The 14,169-nt window shown below is 45.4% G+C and overlaps 1 protein-coding gene across 1 annotated transcript; it reads right to left on the minus strand.

The window, feature by feature from the left end:
* Window positions 1–99: 99 nt before the first annotated feature.
* On the minus strand, window positions 100–12,422 carry ldlra (low density lipoprotein receptor a). The gene is made up of 17 exons (XM_048990492.1): window positions 12,181–12,422; window positions 8,971–9,093; window positions 8,606–8,728; window positions 8,097–8,474; window positions 7,658–7,780; window positions 7,444–7,566; window positions 7,234–7,353; window positions 6,652–6,777; window positions 5,697–5,868; window positions 5,108–5,335; window positions 4,678–4,796; window positions 4,424–4,563; window positions 4,063–4,204; window positions 3,730–3,882; window positions 2,900–3,010; window positions 2,640–2,803; window positions 100–2,494 (listed from the first exon to the last, which is right to left on the minus strand). The coding sequence occupies exons 1-17, from the start codon at window positions 12,257–12,259 to the stop codon at window positions 2,459–2,461; spliced, it is 2,460 nt and encodes an 819-aa protein (XP_048846449.1). The 5' UTR covers window positions 12,260–12,422; the 3' UTR covers window positions 100–2,458.
* Between the last annotated feature and the right edge of the window lie 1,747 nt (window positions 12,423–14,169).

Raw genomic sequence — 14,169 nt, forward strand, 5'->3', positions numbered from 1 at the left:
GCTTTGCATTGGATTACTACTGTAGTAGTACAACACAGGAGGACACAAAGCACGTTGGAGTAAAGCTACAATGTACTGCTAGTAGCTGCTAATAAGAAAGACGTTAGAATTCTTCTTTATTTCCAGAGATTCTTTAACTTACATGCATGTGATAACGAACCTTACAGATCCCGTAAACTGTGATCAAAAATCACAAACCTTCATGTTGACACCCATTTAAAATAACATTTTAACATATTTTAAGCCAGGTTGGAATAATCTTGTGTGTGTGTGTGTGTGTGTGGTATGTCAATCACATCAATACATGAAAGGTTTAAGGGTGATTTCTCATGCAAGAAAGACCCGAACAACGTTAAATCAAACTTTACAAAGGGTATGACTCTTGCAATAAATAAAAAAACCCATTTAGTTATGTACAACATTTAAAATTCAGAAACACACCTACTAACCAGGGTAACAGAGATGTGCAATGGATTGTATTTACATATAAACATATTTACACGTATGTATGTCACTGAGAAGCAGCTGGTCTTTGCATTGCTTTAACATGGCTTTGAGGTTCAACCCACTGCCCAGCGATAAATAAGGTCATCAGATACAAAAAGGAGGGAATGGAGACTCTGTGCTTAGTCACACCTCACAGGATCTGGTGGCCGTCCACACCAATAGTAGGCCACTATAGCATCAAAACCATATCTATCTATTCGCTATACTACTGAAGTAGGATGGACAACATGATGCTTCATGAACCATTTGCTGTATTTTTTGACCCCACGAGTTGGTGCTCTCTGTTAAAAAAAAGAGCATGAAGCATGCACCAAAGCAAACCAATAGCACCATCTAGGGGATCAAAAGATACAGCAAATGGTTCATGAAACGTCATTTTGTCCATCACTACACTGAAATCGTTCTCTTTCCAAGGTACACTGTCTAAACTATGGACTATAACAAAAACAAGGCAACTTTGACACACTTACCCTGAGGAGGCTATTCTGACTGAGTCGCCAATGGGATCTGACTGATCGAGGGAAGAGGTGTAAGGCTTACATACGTGTTTCACGGCTTCTCGATTTGCGGTATTCTGTGCGTTCAGAGAACCAGGGCTCAACCTGGAGCACATCTGAAAAATCGCTGTAATCCCATTGCAATCATAGTAGATGTGTAAAGTGTAAAGATAAAGCACCTCTTAATAACATTAAACTGCAAGTCATCATTCACAGGAGAGCAAAGGAAAGGTTACTCGTTTAAATAAGCTTGTTTGAACACTTTCAGCTTAAAGGCTTCTCATTCATGTATCTGTTCATAGCCTAAGCATCAGTCTACTCCAGTGTTTTCCAACCCGGATCTCAGGGACCCCTTAGACAGTCTACGTTTCTGCTTCCTTCCAGCTCCCTGCCAGACAGTCCATGTTAGAGGGATCCCCCTCAAAAACAGTCTGAGGGTCCACCAGGCCTGGACTGGCAATCACCAGCCTACTCTGAACCTGAGTTTGGGTCAGTTAAGGCACTAGGAAACAAACGGAGCTGATGGCGATTTCGCTCTCAGTGCATGACACGGCTTAGATGGCCCTCGAAGGCAGCCACAGTGGGCTACTCCCAGTCTCTGATGGGTCCCAGTCCCCAATGCACAGTTCAGATGCAGCATTAGAGGTCAGATGGTTACAAAATCCCTGTTCCGTGTCACGTGAAGACATTCAACTACTTGCTCCTTCATTGCAAAAATTCCATTTGGTTCAAATATTCTTGTGTACAACCACATACGATAAGGGAAACAACAGTTACAATTAAATAATATACCATTTCATTTGGTCAAAAAATAAGATACTTCACCTCAACTTAATGTAGTGCAAATACAATCAATATAAAGGCTGACAATCAATATAAAGCTAAATTATTTACAAAACCTCAAAAGTTTATACAATTAAACCACAACAAACTCCTTTATAAGTAACATTCAGTGACTGTAGTTAGGCATTAAGGCCATATTCACATACAAAAAGACGTTGAAAGACAAACTTTCTACCTAAAAAGTGGCTTTTGCTTTGTTTTTCCGAGAAGATCCTTTCACAGTACTTTCTGTCAGTCCTCCCTCATTTATTTACATGTGTGAGGTTTTGGTCACAATTGCCAATAGGGCCCACATGCCTAAGACGTGCGCAGCCATACATGTAGGGTTACTGTACAGCGACAGGCTTACGTGGGTCTGGTTCCATTCATAATAATCCCTTCATCCACTTCAGTCTTCCTTCAGAATTTGAGTATCTTTTTGTTATTTTCTTGGTTTAGCTCAAAAAGTTCTCCAAACCTCCTTCTGGAGATTTGGACGGCACAGTGGTTTCAGTCTATTCTTTTTAAATCCCAATAGTCAGTGAGCAGCATATCAAAAAAGGCCTTCACCCATTTTCGTCGTTTCCCTTTTCGTCGGTCTCTCTTAAGCCCCGTGAACGGCGAGTTGCAGGTCATGCCACTTCATCATCGGGGGTTAACATCTGCAGCTGCGGGAATTCAAGATGTTTCAACGTCACACACAGATTGCGTCGAATGCACCCTGCCTGGTGCAACCAATAATTTGTCCTTCGAGTGGTCGTATGGGGGACTGTGACACTGAAAAGCAAGACGAGCGGAGGATGCTGTGCTCACCGAGGGGTAAGTGTAGCCGTCCGGACTGTGATTCCTGCATATGTGCACCTCATCTTCTGTGGTCTTCTGATAGACTGGGTTTTCGAAGTGGATGCTGTTGGTATTCCTCATCCTCCAGTTCCTCCACATCAGTAAAAAGCCAAAGGACATCAGACACAGGATGGCTGCAAATGTGGGAGGGACCACATCAAGGGTCAGCAAAATATACTTGAATCACATATGAGTCTCCTTATGAATAAGCTTAATTACGCTGTACTGACCTATAGGTATCACGACATACAGAGCAATTGGGGTAGACTGTGGGTGGTCCTGCTTGGCGACAAGCACGGACCCCGTGGTGGGTTCTGCTCTGGTCCCAGGGCCTGAGATTCCTGTTGAGAATGAAGAGAAACCACAACGATACAACTAAGAGGTGTGTTCTTCAGTCAGACCTTTTTCATCTCCTAGTAAGATGAAGTTATGAAATTCATACCAGTTGCCTGTAGATACTTCTAAGAATGCACCGTATATAAGGGTTTTATGTAATATTGCTCCTACAGTCCAAAGCACGATATGTCAAGGGCATAATTATATTTTCATTATTGGGGGCAACAGGGACGGATCTATTAAGTGACTGACTGAAATTTATCCTCGCATTATCCTGTATGACCTTGCATATTGTGCTTATGTAGAGGCTACCTGTCCTTTTTGATACTGACTGTATATAAATACAACAAAATTCTCACAACAAACTTATTCATATTTTTAAAGCAAAATCCTGGAAAAGAGTGGGTGGACAAACACCACTGTTTTGAACATTTGAATATAAGGTTCAGAAAATTAACCAATGAGATCGTAGAGGAGGTGAGTCCAAGTAACTAGATGAGGCGGGACCAAAACATCTGATTGGTTGGTCCTGCCTCCTGTAGTTGCTTGGACCCACCTCTTCTACGATCTGATTGGTTATGTCTAATAACCAATAATTTTTTTCATTCTGCCCTCAGAACATTTTTGTGTAAGTAAAATTCCCTCAAGCATAACTGCAGAGCCTTGAACTCAAACGGGTTAACAGGCTTTCAGCCACTGCGTGGCCGGCTGCTTTGTTGCCTACCTGACAAGCACTTCCTCATGTCTGGGCCCAGCGTCATGTGATCTGGGCAGGCGCAGGTGTACTTGGGTGAGTGACTGTTGACCTGGGGAGCAGGGAGGCACAGGAACTCGCAGCCTCCATTGGAAATATTACTTTCCTCACACCAGTTCTTGCCTATGGGATAAAAATATGATATCAGCCATTCTCCTCTCTCTACTTAATTAATAATTAATACTCCTGACAGCTGGTGTAACATAGGTGACTTATTTTCCTGTTGTTAAAAAATGATTTCCTTTGAACACCAGGTACCGGTGTGTGATTTCAGTGAACTGAAACTCATCTAAGGTTCCATACCGGTGGGCTGTTTAAGGTTGTGAAACAGCACAATGTCCTCGGGGGAGGCCAAGTCCTGTGCCAGGAGGGTGATGTCACTTCCTGTCTGGCGATTGGCGCTCAGGATGGCATTGTTGCCAACATCAGTCCAGAAGACTTTCTCCTACAGAACATAACAACCATGTCATACAACACACCATTAAAGTGTGCAAAGATAATGTAGTCAAATTCCAATGTTTCATACTCAAGAGAGATGTCTTGAGATGTACACACATTAAGTAGTTTTAGGTCTATTTGGACTGAAAAATGCTCCTGAAGTCAAAAATCCCGCGCCCGACCCTGTGAGGACACAGGTTTGTTCTCTGTACAGGTCCACACCCACCTCAAAAACAGTCAGAGAAAGCGGGTGGGCCAGTTTGTGTTCATCGCTGATGAGGGTCCGACGGCCCCCACCCTGGACGTCGATGCTGGAGAGCGTGTGCAGCTTGGAGTCCACCCAGTAGAGCCTGTGGTTCAGCATGTCTGATGGGGATAGAGAAGCAAGACAAACTGGTCAAACAAGTCCAAGAGACCTGCAGCTGCTTGACCGTCTGCTTAGGATCTAGCTGACTTCCCGTGACATGGTGCAGCTCTTACCAAGGGTGATGCCGTTGGGCCACACTATGTTGTCTGTCACCAGAGCAAACCGGTCGGCACCATTCAACCCTCCTTTCTCGATCTTAGCCGGGTTTCCCCAGTCAGTCCAGTACATGAAACTGAGGGAAAAAGCAAGTCAGAATCAGTGAGTCCTCGTTTTCCCCTTCTTAGCTCAATGGCTCCAACTCACAAAGGATTACAAACTAAAATCCAAATTAAAGGGCAAATGACAGTCATGGGTGCAATGGGCTGGCCCCCCATCCAGGGTTGTTCCCTGCCTCGTGCCCATTGCTTCCGGGATAGGCTCCGGACCCCCCACGACCCAGTAGGATAAGCGGTTTGGAAAATGGATGGATGACATGGCATGACAGTCATGGGCCTTTAATGGATTCTGTCCACCTATTGGCTGCCGCGTCAAAGCAGTGCTTACTTGTTATGAGGGTCGACCACAATGGCACGAGGCTTCATGAGGCCCTCTTTGATCAGCGTCTTGCGCCGAGCCCCGTCACACGTCGCCACGGAGATGGTGCCGTACATGCTGTCGGTCCAGTACAGGTGTCTGTGAACCCAGTCGACAGCGAGGCCCTCCGGGGCCATGATTTGGTCCTGGATTATGGTGTTGTGGTGGGAGGCGTTGCCGGCATTGTCCATGTGGGAGCTTTAGAAAGCCGGGAGCGCAGAGATTAGAGCGAGGATGAGGTCAGGTGGCATGACTGCCAGTTCTCCTTGGAAAAAAGTCCTCTATGCAGTTCCAAATGCTAGTTAATCATTAGCTGACTTCTTTAGCCAAGCACCAAAAATTCGGCATTTCCTTAATGTATGGGGCCATTATAATAATATTCCAATTTATAATAGATGTCTGATGTATCGAAAGGATGGAAAGAATCACATACAAATTGGGTAACATCAAACAGGAGATCAAAAGACGTGCCCAGGAGTAATAAACTGTAACTGTAATAAATTGCAGTTGTCATGGAAATGGGGGGAATGGGCCCGGGAGGTAGGGGAAAGGGTCTCACCTGTAGATCTTCTTCTGGGAGAGATCAGACCAATAGACCTTCTTGGTGGGGATGTCCATGTCCAGGGCCACCACGTTCTTCAGGCTGGGGATGACGCGCGTGTACTCGCTGCGATCCAGCGTCATCTTCCTCACCTCATGCCGGTTGGTGAACAGCAGGTATGCCACAGTACCTGCGTGATTGTGGGAGGGGGGACACACCGCTTGCTGATTGGACTAAACATACCCACATACCGCTAAGAATACAACCCTGGACTACGTTATAGTACCAGTACTAGTAGAAGTATAAAATCTTACCACATACAGAAAGTCTCGGGATGCTTGCTTACATCAGTAAAAATATTGAAAATGTAATGGTTTATAACAAAAATCATTACATTATTCATTTGTTTGCAAAACGTATATATAACCTTAGAAACAACGAGTTGTTTTAAGTAAAACGTTCATTTCAAGTAGTAAGTAACCTAAACCGAAATTATAGTTCTGAAAGAGCTGCTATCAGTAAAAAGATCATTGACAAGCATCGCTGGATGCTTTTAAATTAGTAACACTTTTGCTGTAATTTAAAACACCAAACATTCGTCCTCATGATCACTTTCACAGCCAATGTTGGTAATTGCAATAACAATATGGTAAGAACAGAACTGAATGAGTCAGTGAAATAAATTATGAGGCTTAATAAAAAGGAAATCTCCATGCAGAAGATATGTGCAGGTATGTTAAACACTGCTTGTCAATGGACTTTTGTTACGAAACCTATAAATTTGCAATGACTTCAGAGAATTACACAAGCGTGCCGAAGACACTGAATTTGTATAAAAGTTTGGGCGTGTCTTAGCAAACTGATAGAAAACGGAAACTTCAGGGAGTGGTTTTACTTAATAAGAGCAGTTTTGTTGCCAGTTATGGGTGTGTTTTGCTGTCTGTGGGGGCTGACGGAGGGGGCTGACGCTCACCCACAGCCTTGCAGGCCCTGCTCTTTAGCTCCAGCAGGTAGCCGTCCTCACACTCGCACTTGTAGCCGCCCGCCGTGTTGGTGCAGATCTGGCTGCAGGTGTCGGGGTTGGCACACTCGTCGATGTCTGCGGGACAGCGGGAGAAGCGGCGTCAAAGGAGGTGGGGTTGTCACGACAACAGCTCTGGTGCAGGGGGCCACAGTGAACTGGGAGAGGCACGTCCTGGGGGGCGTCCCAGGACACAGTCCGGCGAACGGAGCCTAACCCCACTACGGTAAACAAGTGTGCGGACAGAGCACTTCACGGTCCAAAGTCTGATGGGATCCTTCTGCCAGAAATTAAATTTCATTCTAGAGCCGACCAGACTCAAGTAGAGAGCTGCTCTGACAGCACAAAGATCTGGGTCTGAATCCCAGAAAGCACACAGAAATTGTAGCCTTTCCCTCTGCTGTAAGTTCCTTTAGATAAAAGTGTCTAATAAATCATTTATTTCTACTGCCTTCTATAATGAACTATCAGATCAACACTTCAGATAACCAAACTTCAACAAATCGCCATGAAAAGTCAGCACAACTCCTTTACCTTCACAGCGATTCTGCTCCTTCAGGGAGAAGCCGGGTGGACAGAGGCACTCGAAACCGATCTTCAGGTCGTTACAGGTGTGAGAGCAGCCTCCATTGTTGGTCAGGCACTCATTGGTGCCTGTAGGGGAGGGAGGAAGCGGGTTACGGGGGATGGTCAGTCTGCTTTTTTGGCCAGAGAGGGCTGCTTTCTCAGCCTCGCCTTACTCACTGCAGTCCTTGATGGGCTCGTCTGAGAAATCCCTGCAGTCGCGGTTGCCGTCACATAGCTTGTCGGTGCTGATGCACTCGCCGCTGCGGCACCGGAAGTGGGCGGGGCCCTCACACTTGGTCACTGCAGCGGGACGTCGGCAGCACATTAAGGGGCAAGTGGGCAGAGACGGGCAAGGGGGATGACAGGCGCAGGACACGAGGGTGGTACTCACCGTTGACACAACTCTGTTCGTCACTCAAGTCGGCGCAGTCGTAATGGCGATCGCACTGGCGGTTACCATGGATACAGGATCCGTCGCTGCACTGGAACTCGTCGGGGCGGCATGTGGGTTGGACTGCGGGCGGGACAGTGAGACGGACATGCAGCTTACAGACATGCTGTTTACCAATATGCTGTTTGCGGGAATATTGTTTACAGATATGATTTTTACGGACAATTAAAGAACAATAAACTGCATATCAAATGTAATGCAAAAGAATACCTAGAAAGGTGGCTGCCTTCCAGTGAACTCTTAATTACATGTCTTAATTGCTTTATTAGCTATTTACCATAATAAAAATCAGGCAGGAATTGAAAGGTGCAATAATATCTGCAGGCTGCACTTCCTGAGGGATAAAAAGGGATCGAAGGGAGTTTTCAGTTGGACTTACCGCAGTCAGTCTCGTCGGAGCCATCCTGGCAGTCGTCACTGCCATCACATCTCCACATGCTGTGGATGCAGTCCCCGCTGTCGCAGCGGAAGTCCTCAGGCCGGCAGCGGGCAGCCTCCTTCCCCGGCTGGCGCCCGGCGCAGGTCTGCGGCCACTCGTCTGAGCCATCAGCGCAGTCGGCGTCGCCATCGCAGGCCCACAGCTGCGGCACGCACACGGAGTTGTTGCACTGGAATGAGTCGCTGCTGCACGTGGCGGGGCGGCAGGTGGCCTCGTCACTGCCGTCGGCGCAGTCGCGGTCCTCATCGCACATGAACGTCAGTGACACACACTGGCCGTCGCCGCAGCGGAACTCGTCCTGCGTGCAGTTGACGGGCGCTGAAGAGAGGCAGCCATTGGCGGGGTCAGTTGGGGGAGGGGCTTATTTTTTTTTATTTTTTTTACAAACTCAGTGGCGGTATAAATGCAGTACTAGTGGGAACAGGGGGAGGAACAGGAAGCTGGCTCACCGCAGTTTTCTTCATCTGCACCATTTTCGCAGTCAGATATGCTGTTGCAGCGCCAGGTACGAGGAATGCACTGGTTCAGTCTCCCCCCGCAGCTGAACTCTGTGGGGGAGCAGGTCTTGGCCACTGTAATATTGGTGAAGGCGGAAGGACACCATCAGCCGCGAGGTTCAGAAGTTAAAATGTGAGACATTTGCAGTGACATAATATCGCTGAAGAATCTCATACCGTTTCAGGAACTAAAATCACCATAAATATACACTGATAAGCAGTAATGCTCAGCACTGCTGCTTATGCAGGTGGACATTCACAGTGAACAGGAAGTGCATGTGTTTCATTGTTTACGGGGGGGGGGGGCTTTCACTCACAGCAGTTGGCCGGGAGCTCGTCCGTGCCGTCCCCGCAATCGTCCATGTCGTCGCAGACCCACTTTGTCGTGATGCACTTCCCATTATCGCACTGGAACTGCCTCAACCCGCACGTCGCCGCCCCTGTGGACAGAGGGCAAAACACGTGCCTTAGCCACGCCTCCCTGTGATACCAATCTTGTACCAGCACATCGACTTAATGACAATATCAATGTCACTAATCAATGTCACTAATTCCATTGTACAGATACGGGAAATTCGCCAAGTGTGTTTGTACCATCTGAAATATGATTAACCCCTGAATACTGAATAAAACAATAACTGATCTACAGCCATAATCACACCCAAATGTACACATCAGGTGGAAGCATACATAAAGCCATTAACTAACAGCTCTTTCTCACTTAGAAATGCAGTGTGGCCATAGATAATGAAGATGAAACAGAGCAGTTAGTCACTGATTAGCGAGCCACTGAAGCACTGGCTCCTCCTATGCGGGTAGTCGGAGCTCACATCCACACACATCCCCACTGGTCACATCACACCAGCCCAAGCAAAAAAATAAGTTCCAGAAAATACCACCTTTTTCCAGTCACAGAATTATAATAAGTAAAGAGAAAAAAGTTTTTGCCCGGTGATCAAATTAGGGTTAGGTAGCACACTTACGAAATGCGGAATCTTTGAGCCTTGGTACGGTGCATTTGTGGAGGGTAATGAAGCTAGTTTTACAACCCTCTCTTCCACATCCGCCCCAAAAGCACTTACAGACGTACACATTGAACGAAACCTGGCAAACAATGCACTCGTCGAGATGACCTCATCGTTCATTCATATGCGTCTTTAAAGTCCTGATACCGGCCAGCAGGAGAAGCGAGAAATGCTGGAGTGAAGCTATTTCATTTACATCTGACTATTTGCAACACTGCTTCACCAGAAAACCATGCCGACAGTAGTCGAAAAGTCCCAGACTAATTAAACCACAATAGCCAATTCAACAGAGACACGGCTAATGAGCTTTCTGCATTCATTAAGTAACCAGTCACTTGTTAAATTTTTGTAATAGACTTGGTGCGATGAAACACATTAAGAAAGACACCGCGGCCATGTACAGCCGCAAGGCAAACAGAACAGTGCAAGTACACCAGAACCACACCTTGCTTAATACAAGTTTAAGATTCTCCTTAAAAGGACCTAATAAGTGTTATCCTATATACAAGCTGAGTGAAGATGCAAGATGGGAAATAACATTTTGAGGTTTGTCTGACCAGCAGAAGCTATTTACAGTGTAGCAGAGAAACCAGAGCCATTGCCTCATGCCCTCCTTGTGAGACAAACTCCTACGTTGGCCATTAGATGCTCAGAAGTCAGTTACGCTGGTATTGAGAAATGCCTTTGGGGCCATGATGCAATCCATCTGGGAAGGTCTCTAACTGCATATCCATCAGTGAACTATGAGCCAGCTCAAACCCAGGGGGGTAACAAGCAGCTTCTGTTGCATGTTCTCCAGCAGGTGTTACTCTCACTTGCCAGCTCAGCCCTCTCCCGACTGAGGTCGGCTCCTCCACACCTCGGTACCCTTCTGGATCATGGACTATCTGACCAACAGGTGACAATCTGTGAGTATCCAGGACTAGGCCTGAGGAGGTGGTGAGCAACGCTGTAGCACCTCTGGAAAACCGATCCCCCTTCCAGTTCACCCTCTACATGATAGACTTGCAGCACAACACCTTGCTACCTAGAGAAGTTCTCAGGTGGCTCCATCGTAGGCTGTATCAATAATGAGGGTGAGTCAGAGGAGTGGAGTGCACCTGTAACTCAGCAGCAGGAAGACGGGTGGCGGGGCGGGTCCAATTTAAACAACGGCCTGGACTGGTCAGATAACACAGGGCTCCGGTCTTTTGGGGTGGGCAAAAAGCGGCTCCTGATATTTTACCAGCGAATAATGGCCACTGTTGAGTCATGAATAATTCTGCTGGTCCCCTAAGAAACGCTACTGGGGATCACATGACCACTCGATCACTTAAAGACGGGAAATATCACCCATTAAACCCTATATGGATGCATCTGGCTATCACATGTACGTTACAGGTATTTCTATACAACCAAAATACATCATTGCAGTATGCATAATGTATTTACACTTTGCCTTGTGTCTGTATGCATACGTTATCTCTCTTTGCTTCTGTATACAATCGAATTTCCCCTTGGGACCAATAAAGCACATCTGCTTTTCAGAATAGCAGAAGCTAAGGTCATAGCAGGTTTACTTTCCAGACCACAGTTAATTGCGCGCACTCCCGATATTTACCACTTCCAGTTAAAAGGCAGAACGCTAAGTACACGCATTAATAAAAAAAAATACAACCACCAAAATCATGAATATCGCGAATATCAACCCCCTGTTCAGATATGCGTGCACGCCTCACGGAAAGATAGGGAGATTCCTATTTCCAGAACTTTGCGCGTACATTCCCGTCAGTCCACATTATCGAGAGCAGGGCGGCCCCCCAGCAGGGTGACAGCCAGCCACCGGCCCCTCCTACGTCACGTACGTTCCTCTCTGTGATTGGCTGATCCGTCTCACGTTACTCCCAGGAAAACCCGTAATCATTCAGAAAAGATGAAACGTACAGGCCTTGAAATGCATACCGGTGATTTTAAGAATGTTTATGCCACCTACACTCATTCTTACAATTATACTACAACTGATACATCTTTAAATAAATTCCTGTTTAATGCCTGAGGGAAAATACCATTGACTATTCATTTATTTAAATACCCATTCGCACATAGTTTTGCCCTGTCTGCTCAGTTGATTTGTACAGAAAGTAGCTTATATAAATGCAACATATCTCAAATAAAACCCACTACATCGGCAATGTACTAACAACATGTGAAGCCCGTTCTTGACGTGTTTTAAATTAAAAATAAAAATTAAATTATATTAGAACATAAACGTAATCTCAGAAAAACACTATTGTTCAAAGTAATAAATTGCATATGACAAACGCTGAACATTATAATGTGACAGACACAGTACGACAAAACTTTGTAAGTTGCAAAGTAAAGTCACTCCTGCCAAGACCAGCACTAAGCCGCTACATATTATGCGGTCCGTTATTTTATCTCCCTAACACAGTTATAGAAATAAATCCATGCTTAACTGGCAAATCAAGTATCTTAAAAGTAAAAAATAAAGAATCAACTTACGTGTATGAAAGACACAGCAAACCAGGATGATCAATAAAAATACCAGGTCATTTTTTCCAAGACGTGCAGTTAACATCATCTCTGCTGTAGATTTCACTTTTCAAGTCAATAGCAGCTTTTACAGCCCCGTAGGGAGGATAAACTTGCTATATGATGCAAAGGCACTGAAAACGGGCGACGCGTCCCTGTACCGTGGACGAGAATGCTAAGTATAATAGAGAAGTAAGGGGGAATATGACAATTTGAGCGTGACCGGGGAGGGAGGCGTGTCCAGCGAGTGGTGTGATATTTTAAATGCGCTGCCACAGCCTTTCTGCGACCTTCTCTGGTACTACTCTCAGCCGAGGGCGGGGTTTGACGAGCGCCCGATATTACACATGCATTTCAATGCCGAAACTCCGCCTAGCTTTCCATTCCAGTAAGGAACACAATGATAAGCGAAGGATTTGTATGATTTATGATGGGGGTAGACTACAGTATGAATAAAGTGCAGCATCAAGCAAAAATGGCCAATCATCGTTTTGGGAAAGACATTCTTGCGAAGTCTTTGATAAAACGCTTTCATAGAGGGGGCTCGCATCCCCTCCCGTGCGAGTAGCTGGGGTCCCTACGGTGCCGCCCTACCTTATGACACGGGACCTCATCGTTACGGAAAGCGCATCCTTGTGATAATTTGGATTTCGTGTGATAATTATTTCATAATAGGATAGAGTAGCGCTAGCATGAAGACATAATAATACAACAGTTATACGTTACTGTATATATATATATATCAAGCTTGCAGTTAATAATCGCACGTAAGTGCGTTAGAGTTACTAGCAGCCTTACGTAACTAAATAAACACCTTACATGCGGTCAGAACTAGATGCAAATCGGGATTCAAATCCTTGCTTTTCATTTCCATGGGAACAAACTACACTATCAGACTTGCATGCGTCGAAGAATGTTACATGTATTTATAAATTTGCAGTTTGGTTATGTAATACCGTAGGGTCTGCATAAAACGCATATACTGAATTGTAAAGTACAGTGACACGCATTACTTTTGCGAGAAGGCTGACATGTTAGGCCGGCCGTACAAAACTAAATTAAAATCTTTCCTGCATGTAAAACATTACATCAATCTATCCTTCCCTACTTCTAATGTTCTCTTAATAACTTTTATTGATCAGGGGTAAAACTATGCACCTAAACTCAAGGTTACCTTAATGTCTCATAAAATGATTGCCTTCAAATATCCATAGAGGCTAATGTAGACCGACGTCTTCTACCAGAGGGGAAAAACATACAGAACGAAGAGCAGAACACTAGCCTTGAACCAGGATGCCAGTACAAGTATCACCGTGATATCAAATCTTTAAACAAGGCCATAGATATTTGTTAAATTGTTACCCAGACTCTGTTCCTGTGCGGATACTCTCACACGGCAGGAAGTGTTAGTGCAAAAGTACAGGAGAGATACATATTTCATCAAACGAGATGAAAATCCATTCAAAGACGTGGTTTAAATTTTTCACGAGACACTGCTTATTGCCGATGGATAATGGGCATGAATAATGTATTGCAGACCAGTGTGTGTTTTCCTGACTTGAGAACCACCTCTCAGCCATTTGGACTCATTCAAAAGTCATTACTCTCTACCTGCTCACACATTATTTTTGTTCTCATGTTTACCATCATCCTGTCCAGGGGGTGCCCCGGTCTTGTGCCCTGCATTGCCGGGGAAAGTCTATAGACCTTCCCCCCCCCCAAACCCAGACCAAGAGAAGTGGTTAAAAGAAGGATGGATGGAATGTTGACCTTTGTCGAAAATATTCCAGTGTCATGCAAAGCTTGTAAATGCAATAGGTGAGCTAGACGGTTATATTGCCCTCCAGCATGTACCATCTGAGACTAAATGAAATTGGGTGGTGAAGTTTGTCTAGAGTCGCACATGAGCTTTGACCAGCACTGGTCTCCCGACACGTCCAATCAGATGCCCCAAAGGCA

This window comes from Brienomyrus brachyistius, chromosome 22 (assembly GCF_023856365.1).
Source record: "Brienomyrus brachyistius isolate T26 chromosome 22, BBRACH_0.4, whole genome shotgun sequence".
NCBI classification, from domain to species: Eukaryota; Metazoa; Chordata; class Actinopteri; order Osteoglossiformes; family Mormyridae; genus Brienomyrus; species Brienomyrus brachyistius.